This window comes from Buteo buteo, chromosome 9 (genome assembly GCF_964188355.1).
Source record: "Buteo buteo chromosome 9, bButBut1.hap1.1, whole genome shotgun sequence".
Lineage (NCBI taxonomy): Eukaryota > Metazoa > Chordata > Aves > Accipitriformes > Accipitridae > Buteo > Buteo buteo.
In genome coordinates this window covers 26,666,966-26,679,974 of record NC_134179.1, presented here as the reverse complement: position 1 = coordinate 26,679,974, position 13,009 = coordinate 26,666,966, and the positions used below count along the sequence as shown (strand labels likewise).

At 35.8% G+C, this 13,009-nt stretch overlaps 1 protein-coding gene across 15 annotated transcripts in view; it reads left to right on the top strand.

Annotated features, from left to right (window-relative positions):
- Positions 1–13,009, top strand: part of REPS1 (RALBP1 associated Eps domain containing 1) — a 68,290-nt gene that overhangs the window by 16,108 nt on the left and 39,173 nt on the right. For 14 of the 15 annotated variants that reach the window (XM_075035825.1, XM_075035833.1, XM_075035836.1 and 11 more), the window contains exons 2-3: positions 792–915; positions 5,233–5,429. In XM_075035825.1, coding sequence (XP_074891926.1) covers positions 792–915; positions 5,233–5,429 — 321 coding nt within the window. Of the gene's footprint in view, positions 1–791; positions 916–5,232; positions 5,430–10,558; positions 10,690–13,009 lie in introns of those variants that run through there. The other variant, XM_075035839.1, reaches the window with a different exon arrangement.

Here is a 13,009-nt window from a genome sequence, read left to right as displayed (position 1 = left end):
TCTGCATTCTCCTTCAATGCTGAAATCCATGCATGTGTGTGGATACTTCTTTGTGCTCTGAATGAATGCTTTATAGGTTTGTTTTATAAGTTAAAAGTTGAGCTATAGCAAGCCTGTATCAGAAAAGGCTGGAAGGTATTATTTGCTATTGTCTAGCTTTTTCACTTTTTATAAATTCTAACCTCGTTACTGAAATTCTTCAGGGAGAAATCTGGGTGCAGACCATTCCTCTAACTTGATCAGTAACACACTGTTCAGTTTTGAGAATGATTTGAAAGTCTTCATTTTGTGTTTCTGGATTACATCTGAGTATAATACTAAAAATGTTGAATGCTGTTCCTTTTCTGTTGGAGTTACTGAGGATGGACAATATAGCTGTTAATGGAATAGCTAATAATGACATAGGATGTTTATTATGTGCTTTCTTGTTATTTGGGGGGGGGGTTGGTTGTTTTTTTTTAAACAGGAACATGACCCCCATTACTCTCTCTTACTGTGTCTCACATCAACTGTAGAACCTCTAAAACCTAGGTGAAAGAAAAGGTCGATAATTGGGAAAAACTTAAGTTTTAGACTTGTTGCTTTTGCTGGTTGTGAGGAATCGCATACTCTGACTCATGTCACATAATATTTAGAGATTGTACATGAAGTTGTTACTGAAAGGTTGTACATAGGAAGTTGTTACAAGTATTTAATGCAAGGCGTGCTGCTCTTAAATGTATGAAATTGCCTCTGTAGAGCAGTTTGCATTTTAAGTTTCTTTGTACAAGTAACTATGTGTTTTGTTTCAGATTATGGAGCTTTGTGGTGCAACAAGACTTGGCTATTTTGGAAGAAGTCAATTTTACATTGCTTTGAAACTTGTTGCTGTGGCCCAATCTGGTCTCCCTCTAAGAGTGGAAAGCTTAAATACAGGTAAATCGCAGGACTGGGGGGGTGGAATTAAGTTGTTAAGCGGAATTATTGTCCTTGGTTCACAGATTCTTGTAGAGTGACCTTGTAAATTAGTGTGGTATGTCTTTTTATATATGTTGCTAACTTAAAAAAAATGCGGGGAAACTGTGAGGGGGTGTATTCTTACTATGCAATAAATAGGAGGTGAAATACCTTACTCTTATTGAATAAGTATTGTGTTCATCACAGGGTAAATGAACAACTACTGCTGACTTGTGTAGGTTCAAGTTCATTCTATAGATTACTAATGTGAGAACTTGTGTGCTATATCCTCTGAATAAAGTACTAATAGGACTAATGTGAATTGGAACAAAAAGAAGAATGCAACATTTGCGGGCTTTTGTAATTGCTGAGTTTATGAAGCCTTGATTGCAACAAATGAAAGGTCATCTTTTCTAAAGTCATATTCCTTTGCATTTGGCTTGGCAGTTTTCTCCCTTCTTAGTGCAAATATGAAGATTAGTGGTTTAAGGTTTTTCTAGTGAAAAACCTGACCTGTAAAAGATCTTTCAAGTCTGTTATCAGCCAAAACACCTGTTATCCTACTTTTCAAAGGTCAGCTGTGGTGTGGGTAGTGACATAGGAACAGGAGAAAGACTCTTTCTGGGAAGATGGCTCAGAACAGCAAACAGCAGAAAGAGTTTTGATATGAGGCTTTACTGTAGCCTTCTGAGTGACATAAGTGGATCCATGTCAGTGTTGCTCTGTAAGATGAAAAGAGACCTAGGAAGATGAAGTAGTGAGTTTTAAGCCACTGTAGCCCTTTGCAGTGTAGTACACGACTTGCAACTTAAAAATATCTGGAGCACAGCTTTGCATTAAGGTGACTTCCCTAGTAGATTTTATGTCTAGAATACATGTTATGATATAATATATATGCACTAGTAGTTAAAAGAAAGCTTTAGGAGTTTTTTGTGTCTAAATTATACAGATTAAACACAGTAGTTAAGAAGACTATATTAAAAACAATCTGACAGGTCTGAAGTATTTGACAAAGCTATAAAAAAGAAAGGAATCATCTTGTATACTTTTACAGTTATGTTTATTCTAGGCTCGTACAAACACTATATACTGTTTTCATGGGGTTTTGTAGCTTTTTGGAAAAATACATCGTTTCAGTTAACTTTTTGCTACTATACAAGTTCCTTTCTGCTCACAAGCCACCCTATGTTTATAAACCATTTCCCTAGTTTTCCTGATGAGTGTTCCCAAATCTAAAGCTTCAGCAAGAATGCCCTAGAATCAGAAAGTTGGAAAAGGGACCTTTGACTCTTAATATCTGATAGAACTGGAACTTGATGTAACAATTGTGGGATTTCTCATCAAATGCCTGTTGAAGAAGGCAAAGACTAAAATCTGTGTATGTAGCTTTTTCCAGGGGTTTCATATGCTTGGTTTTATTTTAATGCAAGATACCTTAACTGGAAGGAGCTTTTCTAATTAAAAAAAAAGTCAGAAGAAATTTGAAGGAAGGAACTGAAATGAAGGTACAGGATTCATTCCAAAATATCAAATGTTGCTGTAAAATTAGCAGCCATTGGGACTTCTATAATGGAGTACATCTCCTTGATTCATGACAATACTAGAGATACTTGTAATGGTTTCTGGACTTCTAGGAATAATTTTCTGTAACTGGCTCCAAACCTACTAAATACAACAAGTACAATTGACAGAACATTTATTTTTACCCTAACTGTTTTTAGCTTTGGTTGTCTGTTGCCTTGGTTGCAGTGGTTCCAGTCCTGTCTGTGAAGTTCCTGCTCCTAGGATGATTCAAGTGTTGTTGTAGCAGCTAACTAAACAGCTAAAATACAGCAGGCTGAAGACTTACAAAATGATTCTGAGCTTGGGTTACCTTCCTTTGAAAAGTGGGGTTTAGCAGCCTGGCCAGCTGTGTTCTGCCCACAGTCCATCTCCAAGAGGTCTTGAAAAGGAACTGTTAGAGCCATCCCTAACTAAACAATATACTTTTTCTCTCTTCAAAGTAAAACATCTAAAATTAGTTAAAGCTTATATTTTAGGATGTCTGCTTTTTAGTTCTGCATTCTGTGCATGTTTTAATCAGTGATTTTTCTTAATGTTATTCACTCTTTTATCATGGTATTTTCTCCCCCCCCTTCTTGTTTCTTTTGTTCTTTTGTTCACTGTGTGTCTCTTCAGTAGACAGGAAGCTTGCTTTATGTGAGTTGTTGAGTGGAAACTACAGTCAAATTTTGAGTACTAAGTCCATCCAACACGAGTGCCATCCAATTGATTCTTAGTTAACAACATGCTTTTTTGATTACTCGGATGTCCAGTATAGTAAAAACACTGGCTTTAGTTATTACGCTACAAACCTCTAAATCTGTTGTTCCTTTGCTGTCCCAGGAAATTTTCCTTCCTGGAAGGAAAAAGTTGAGAAATTAATGAGCAGCGTCTCTTTCAAAGTAATGTTTATTTTCTAAGTATGGAATACAGTTTTTGGTGAAGAAAATGCTAACAAGGATGTGGGACTAAAAAGTACAGAGAACTTTCTAATTTATTCAATATCAAGATTCAATTCCATTCAGAACAGCTATCACATTTATAATTGAGGGATTTCTGAATGGTAACAAATGTTGTAGTGTAGACAGACAGGATGGAGGTAAAAATGACAGATTTCAATTTTCCATGTAGTAAATTAGTACAGCAAAACAAACCTATATTTATCTAGTCTTATTTTTAAAGAAGACAATAGAATATTTTGTGTTCCTTCTGAGCCCTCTATACTATTTTGTGAAATAGTGCTAGATACCTCATGCCAAAGCCTCATGTTGGAACAACTGATTGCATAGACTTCCCCTCTGTCAGTTGGCTGTTCTAGTGTCTGTGTTATCCCGTTTTGCAAGCATACAAATTTTCACTTGTATGAATGACTTTCTCACTTTTTGGCTGGCTGTAGTTCACTGTTTAGCTATGTGAAAACTTTGCTAGTGCAACATGGGATACAATGCTAATGTGAAAATTGGCATCTAGGAACAAGGCAGGCATCAGGAATTGCTTTAACAGTGTTTCCACATGATGGGTAACCACAAATTTAGCAAAGAGGCTGTGTTGCATGCTCTTTCACTGTGATGAAAGCTATTTGGCATGTTGAATTGTGCTCAGTGACAGAGGCTTAAATCAAGAATTTATGTTCTTAGTGGAGTGTTGTTGTTTAGTACTGGATACATAAAGATGTCTGTGGATACATAGTTGTTGAATACTATGGATTCAAATGACACTCTTCAGATACAAATCAGTTTAATGTTTAATTTTTTATGTAATAAACTGTATGCAATTTCATCTCATATTTTAATACAGTTGGTAGTACCACTGACTCATTTTCAGTACCAAAAGGAATCGAAGTAAGCAGTCAGCAAGAGAAATTAGATTTGAGCCATACTTGTAAATTTGTTTTGTGTTGGAAAAATAATTTCCAAGTAAGCTGTACAGCAAATTTGCAATTTATTTTTATTCACAGTGGACCATTAAGAAAGTTGTGGTTGGGATTCAGAAAAATGTTAGAAATCTTGCAGTGAAAAACTGAAGACTTACATAGCCTCATTTTTGTATCAGACTACTCTGAACCATGGTACATAAAGCTAAGGGCTTCCTAGCATTTTGTAGAAACTTTGCTTTATAGGTGTTTGTAACAAAGGGAGGTGATATTGGAATTTTCCCAGTTGTATCCCAGTAAAACAGCTAACTTCTATTTTAGAAAGATGTACACAGCTGTGTTTAAGCAATAGTTGCAATTTTTGCAAGATGACTATATTATCTGTTGTAAATATAAACATGACATCAGCTCACTAAAAGATGTTAAATATACTGCCGTATTGTAGTATTTGTTTTGCCGATGAACCATTCTGTATGAAGAATCTAATTTTATATATTTGCTAGAAATGGTAGATAAATTTTGAAAACCACACTTCAGTAATTAAATGTTGGCAAAATTAAAAAAAAAATGAGCTAAATCCAGATTATCTGATTGCTACTGCATTAATGCAGAGTTGTAGTGCAAAACTGTTAGGAAGCTCTGTGAAGTCCTCTTTGTATACCAAAAGCAGAACTTGGGTAGCAGAATTGTGAAGTATAATGCAGAAAGGGTATTTGCTTTTTTTCCAGCTGGCAGATGTTGGCTTGACTATAGCAGCAATCTCAGTGTTTCAGTAATTGAGGAACATGTGAAATTTTAACTACAAAATAGAACTGCATTTTTATTTTTAAGCATCGTACTTCTGTATAGTAAATGGCCTGCTCAATTATTTTTTTTAACAGTAAAGGACCTCCCTCTTCCCAGATTTGTTGTGTCAAAGAATGAACAAGAATCAAGACACACAGCCTTGTATTCTTCAGATGCTGATAACCCAGCTTCATATTCAGGTGTGATTCCTCCTCCACCTGGCAGGATACAAGTCAAAAAAGGCTCTGTGAGCCATGATGCAGTTCAGCAACGTACATCAACTGATCAACAGGTAAGTTAACTTAAAAGATTAAATGGAACTCTTAACAACTACTTCGCTGCATAAGTGTCAGTTTGATAGGACTTCTAAGCTTTGTTGCTTTCAATATAGTTTCTTTGAAAAAAAAAAACCACTGATATATATTCTACATGAAGACCACATATGCTTCTGAAATACTTGCATGTAGGATACTTTTTTTATGAAGTTTTATAATCTGTGTTTAAAATATTGATGGTAATGGACAAAGAATTGAGACAGAAAAGAAATTCAATGTGTAAGATATGATAGCAAATACCAAGTTGTAATCATTATGATATTAATACCTTGTTTATTAGATAGTTCACATCGGCTTCCTGGTCATTGGAACAGTGGTACTGAATGCCATGGAAGACTGGATTTCTAGTCCTTCAGCATGCTCCCATACCTTTAAATCTGAAATACTTTATTTAGAAAGCTTTTTTTAAAAATCTCACTTTTACTTTTCTCTGCTTTACATTTTATTGTTCAGCTATTTAATTGTTAAGTAGAGACAAGAAGAACCAGAAATAATAGAAGTTTTCACATAGCTTTTTATTGTGTTCTAATAATGAGAAAACTGATTTCTTTTTGCTCACTGGTTCTTTCATCTTCAGCTACAGGATATCTGAATAAATGAAAACTGTAAAGGCTTACAACTCTGCGCCTCCATAATTCCTTGTTTTTCATAGTCTTTACATTCTCTTTCCATAGGGAAGTCTTTTCTGATTATTTTCTACAAGCAAGAACACCGAGTAGAAACACTAAATTTTGCTGGGTGTATGCATGTCGGTGCATAACTGTTGAAAGACCTGTTTTATTCCCCATGGTATGCTCTTTTTGGGACATATTTTGTAAGGAATCGAGGAACTTGCAAACATTCCTTAATCTCTCTGGGAATCAAGGAGTCGCTCATAAACATTTATTAATCTCTCTGGGAATAGCCCAGACTGATCCAATGTAAAGAAAAAGCAAATTAGCAGAGGCCATCCATAATCAATGTTTGGCTGCCACTTCCTTTCTCCCAAACTGAAGATGAGGACTGTAACGAAAGGAGGGCTGGCAGCAGATCTGAAGATAGCTTGTTGTTGTCTAGTTTTGCATAGGTGTGTTTGAGAGAGTCCTAAGCGCTTCATGACAAAATCAACAATTGCACATCTCCTTGATCTGATGATGGGCTTTTAGTTTGGTTGAAATAGTGTTTGTAGGCTTCCGTCATGGTGTTGAGTTTATTTAGTGAACAGCTATAATCTGATACAGGAATCTGTACTGGTGTAACTTTAACAAAAAAAACCCTGGTGTTTGAGGTCTTCAAGTTCTGGATAAAGAAGCCACATATTCACAAAGATGTATAAGCATCCAAATTTCATTTCTTCATCTTGGCTGATAGAAGCAGCTTGGTATCTCTCTTTTGCACAAGTCTGTATAGGATCATCAGAATAAACTCTGTGCATAAGTCCTTTGAGAGATCTGGCCCAGAAAACAGACTTGGAGCAAATATAACAGACAACACAGCAGTGAGTCCAGCAGTTTTAAGCTGTATTCATGGTCTAGGACATCAGAGAAGTACTGCCTGATTTTGCACCCTATTGTAAAATTGCATTTTCTGTGGCTGATTCTACATTTCTGACTCTACAGTGAATCCATTCAAGCAGCCTTCTTGTCCCAGTCTAATATTTATTGGTATGGACACCGTGTTAGAAATAATTTGAGAAAGGGGCTTGAACCCAGGTTTATCGCTTAACCACATAAATACTCTAACTGGGTTATTTTCCAAAAGGCAGATACAGCTTTTATCCATGTTTTTGTAGAAATTGCTGATCCAGTTGTCTACCTGGAGATACCACTCAGATTTATACAAAGTAGAAAGAGGTTCAGATGTGTGCCACCTCTTTCAGGGATGAGGATAAGAAGAGCTGAAGTCTGAGAAGTAAATTACAGCATGTCATTTTCCTAGGGATCATTGTTCTTTCTGGAGGAATTTAAGTGTCAAAGCTTGGATATTTCACTCTTAGAGCCTGTCATGTAGCTGTTACCAAACTCACTAATGGAGTATCTGTTGGGGTTTTTTTTGGGTTTGGGGTTTTTTTGTTTGTTTTTTTTCTTAAACTGTTGACTGGCTTTGATAATATGCCTGGCACTTCAAAATACATTGATTTCATAAAATACTCCGGCTGAAATATCTTATGATTTCATACAAATAATATCTTAATCGTCATCTTTAAAAACTGGGTTCATTCCTGTGCAGCTTTCCATATTGGTGAGATTTGTCATGCATAGGTTAATATCTTATAATTACAAATAATTTATGTAAAAGAATTTCACTTAGAATATTGTCTACTGAAATGTCCTAGCTAAAATTATTTCTTTATCAACGCATTATTGTGGCACTTCCCCTCAACGAGCTTCACTTGGAGGCAGGGCATCAGGAAATGGCAATCAGGTTGTGTTTCCAAAGAGTAGCTGTAAATGAGGTCGTCTTTTAAAGTAAACTTGAGCTAAGTTCAGCAATACCCTTTTTCTATCTCTAGCCATTTTTGTGGTTGCATTTTTAGTTTATAATGGCTAAGTGTTATGTAAATGCAGCATTGGCCAGAAATTTATATCTTTTTAATATTGTTAGTGTTAATAGAAGGTGACTGAAGTCACACCTAGCTGTCATGGAAGCTGCAGAACTGATTCTAGGAGTCAAGCCAAATAATAAAAGATGCCTTTACTCACTAGATGGCATGTTGACTGCACATCCTAGTAGAGATAAAAAATTGGGGGAAAATACTTTTTTTCTGCTGGCATAATTTCTTCTTCCTGAATAATAGAGGCCAAGCAGATTTGAACACTTCTGCTGATAATGTGACGTATACAAGCACTTTTGTTGACATAGGTATGTTAACCACGGTGTATATACATACCTCTATATCTTGGTAGTAGCAGCTGTGCTACCAAAAAATATTAATTTAGGCCAATCTTGAGAATCTAGCTTCTGTTGTGTTCTTGTGCTTTTTTTAAAAGAAATCCACCTAGTAGAACTAGGAGCTGTCATTGTAGATGGAAGTTTTTTTGGCTTGACTTTTGTTTTTTTTTTAAAGGAGTAAGACAAATGTACTGAAAACAACTTCTTAGAAGCAGCAGCAGTGTTGAGGTTAGGAAGTATTTTCTATCTTTGAAAGTAGCTTACAAGTAACTAAATGTTCTCAATATCAGTCTGTTATATATTGCCTTTGGATGTTTTGTGTTTTGTTGTTAAAGCCAAAAAGCAAATACTTTTTCCAATGTCTTTAAGTGTGATCCAGGTGTTGATCAGGTATTGCTTTATGATACTTCCACCTGGCTTGCCACCTCTTTCAGGAAGGGGGGGTGGCTAGATTCAGTAGATGTTGAGGATCTAACAGCTGAAAAACATGCATCTGGCAAATGCTCATAGGCTGAACCTTGCTATATCCAGGTGAAAATAAAAGATAAAACTGAAGGTACTTATCTACTTAGGTGTGCATTAAGCATAATACTGGCACTCTAGATTATATTGATTTATTGGCATATCAGTGCAGCTTTAGGAGGGGACAGTTCAAATTTGGCACCTGTAGCAGTCAAAATTTGATCATTTCAACTTTTTTTAACTATGCGAAAAGTTGTGTGACTTTCTCTTAAGGTTTTGCCAGCAGTCTGTTTCTGTTTGCTTCTGTTTTGTAGATTGAACAGGTAATTCCAGGTAAAATATATCTGGTATTAAATAAATTGTTTAGGAGCACAGAAAAGACCTCTTGTGTCATTGAGTCTAACCCTCTGTTACCATGAGAAATTGTATTAGATAATGAGTTTTTAAAAAATAACCAGTGTTGTGTCTTGAAATCACAACCCTTTATCCACACTGGCCATGTTGGGGAAAACTATTCCAGAGCCTTCATAGGAATATAATGGAATATTTGTGGAAATATGGTGGGAATTCCCACTTAACTTTACTCGGATCAGGTAATACCTGTTCTTTTAACAGCTTTGTCCTTAGTATTTGCTGCAGAACGCTGCAAGTATTTACTAGAAAACCATTGTATCCCCCCTTAGCTTTGTTTTGCTTGGCAAAACAATCAGTAGTCTCAGTTTCATCTCATGAAGTAGTTATCAGTAATCCTCATAAACCTTCTCTGCCTTTGATCCAATTTGAATTTGTTTTTATTGAAAATATTTTACTAGATTTCTATTTCTTCTTCCAAATGAGATCTCACCAGTATTAATACTATTTTGTAGTAGGGTACTCCCCTACTTCTGCTTGATATATCTCATCTCATATGAGATAGAAGCTGTGAATAAAGCAAATCTGTCATATTTTATGTATTGTAGTGTCAGATAGTTGACCTGTGCATCCAGTCTTCTGTTTTCAGCTGATTGGTTCTCATTATGCACTTTGGTATTAATTTCCACTATGCAAAAAACTGTATTTTATATTTTAAAACTTGATAGTGTACTGTTACCTATGTCCTGAAAGGAATCCATCCATCTGCCTCTTTACATTTGTTGTCAGAAATCATCAGCATGCTATTTAGTGTGCATAATCAGTTACCTAAAGTATCAAATTAGGTCATTGCCAAATCAGTCATTCCAGGAGCATTATTAGAAACTTCCCTTCAATCCCATAGTTCCCATTCTAATACAGTCCAGGTTTGCTCCTTCTGTAGCCCATTCTTTTGTACCTTAGATTCTATTAATCTCCACATTGTTGGAGTTATCTTGTATGGCACCCCAGTGAAGTATGCTGAGGTTCAGACTAAATGTAGTGCAGTTCCTTTGTTCAGAAAAATCACAAAAATAGTAACAGCCAACTTAAGTAAAATTTCCCATGCTGATTGACCCCTTTTCCATTTGTCTCTGTTTTTAATTATTATTTTCTTTGAAACCTAGTCTAAAACCTTTCAAACTGTTGAGGTTAGACTAATAAGTTTGTAATTGGCTGAACCACACACCCCCTCTCTAAAAAAGTGTAGTGCTGCATGTGGAGAAGTTCCCATTGAACCTTAAACTATTTTATTTTTCAGTATGAATGCTAGTTGATTACAAAAACATGGGTTCTACAATGCAATTACCATCTCTAGTATAATCTTTCTTCATGATGGATCTGTTCCCTGACTCTTATGCAGGCTGTGTGGTATCAGGACCTGGATCACAACACCCTTAGAGCTACCCTTCGGATACCATGTCTGGCTTCATTGTCTCTGGAATTCTCCTTAGGAGGCTTTCTTCTGGCCTGAGGTGTGAGATCCAGGAAAAGGTTTATAATCTCATTTGACTCATGTATGCTTGCAATGCCCTTTTGAGGTTGAGATCCCTCCAGGGTTGCTTTAGCACAGTATTGTGTTGCCTAACGCCAGTTTGTTTGACTTATCTTCACTAAGGCTCTTCTTTTAGAGCCGTATGTTATATCACCTTTTTTTTAATTAACATGCTATTTTTAGTAACTGCTTGTCAGTCCTGAAAAGTCCAAGTTCCGAGTCCTTCATAGTGTCTTGGTTTTGTAATTACAGTTTGACAAACATCATGCTTTTTTACAGCTTTTTTTAATGTGATTTTTTTAAAAAATTAAGGTGGATTACTTAATTTTTGCCTGTTAGCTATAACCTTATTTTTTATTAGTTATTGAGAATAATGTTCTCAACAGTTTGATTTAACATGAAAATGTTAAATAGTTATTAACTATTTATGTCAATATGCTTTTATTTAGATCTGTTTTCTGGAATAATGTTAAGAAGAAAAATAAATGTCTTAAGATAGTAAAAACCAGAACGTTGTAATTGCTATGATTTTTATTGAGGTTTGTTTGGAGAGAAGTTAAAAGCTAGCATGTTAAATGTTTAAATGTAATTGCATTGAAAGTGCTAAAACAGTTTGTCAAAATAAGTTTTTAACAGTAGCTGATCTAATCAATGATACATCAACTACAGTATGCAGATGATGAGTAAAATTGTCAAAGCTCCCAAAGAGATTAGGTGGGTAAAGTATGTTAAAATTGGTGAAATTCAAAATTGCTGTTTGGCTAATTGCCAGATAGGCAAACTGTTGTAGTTGTTGCATGTTAAGATTTTGAAGAGCAGTTAAGTTAGGTTCTGTACCCTAATACTCAGAAAAATCTGATCCTGGATATTTCAGGCTTTCAAAATTAGTTTCTTTTATTAATAGATTGGACAGATGAAAGTGAACAACCCTACTTCCTCAGCTGCAACATACAATCTCATAAACTGAGAGTGTTTTGAGAGTTTATGAGAGTGTATGTTGTTGTTGAGAAACAGATGTGGTTCTAATGAATATACTGCCTCTGTTTACTAAAGGGTGAAGCTTAATGCAAAATTGAAGTGGAAACTTTGGACAACAAGCCATGTTTTCTAGGCATGAGTACATGAAAATGACAACTTCTAACTCACTGCTGAGGCAGATACATGGTTGATGTTAACTTATCTATAAGGGGTAAATGAGCCTGTATGTAATTGCAGTTTCAGTAAATCCCTATTCACTGTGTTTTCCCATGACTACTTTTGCATGAGGGTCAATGTTTCTACAGTCCTGCCTCCTCCCTAGTCTTTCTGGCTTACATCTTCCTTCTTTACACGTGCAAAAAAAAAAAGTCAGGGAGTTTAGCTCTCATAAGCTTCTAGTAAGCTAGGTCAATGAATGCCATGAATGGTATATGTGAGTGACAGGGATTGCACAAGGGAAAGATGGTGCCACAGTAAAGCCATCTAAATTTGGTTTAAATTGTTTTGGGAATATGATTCTTATAATGATAGTAAAGCTGAAGATGTGGCTTGTCCCTCTTTCAGAAGCTTTTTGACATCAGAGTTGGTGATGTGCTTTTGCTGTTTAATAATTTTGGAGTCTGTAAGCTGAAGCTCCAAATCAATTGTGGGAAATCTGTAAATGTTCAGCATTCTGATATAATGTTGACTGAAACATTGAGAACAAAATTATTTATTGTGCTTGTACTTCTGATGATCTGATTCCCATTATTACACGCTTTACAGAATCACATGAACCGCATGCAAAGTAAACATTTGGAAGAATTGAAGTTGGGGATCATAATTACAATCTTTTCCTATACCTTGAGCATAAGGCCAAACGTTAGACGGAGGCTTACTGAATAGTTAGAGTTGTCAGCTTCATTAGGGCAAGGCTGCTTCATGAGGACTATGTGTCAAGAGTTTTAATGTTCACATGCAGTTACTAGAAGTAGTGAGTGGTTTCCTTTAGGTAGACTATTATACATTTGTCTGCCTCAGGTTTTCTTCTGTGTCTTTCTGGACCATCTGACTTACCAGAGTAAGAGTACTGAAGTAAATGAATAGTGTCTGTGACCAAGCATAGCTTTCCGTAGGTTTACTCATGGTATTTTGTGTAAAAACTTAAACATCCTTCAAATCTTTTTTGATAAAATATGACTTGCATAAAAGCCAATGGAAGAGGAAGCTTGTCATTGATTTCAGTGATGCATCATCATGGTTCTCCTGTTGTATTATGCTAAGCAGACTTAACCATTCAACCTCAGTTCTAGCTTCCAGCCTGCAAGTGGCACTCTGGATACCCTGACTCTTTCCCCTCTT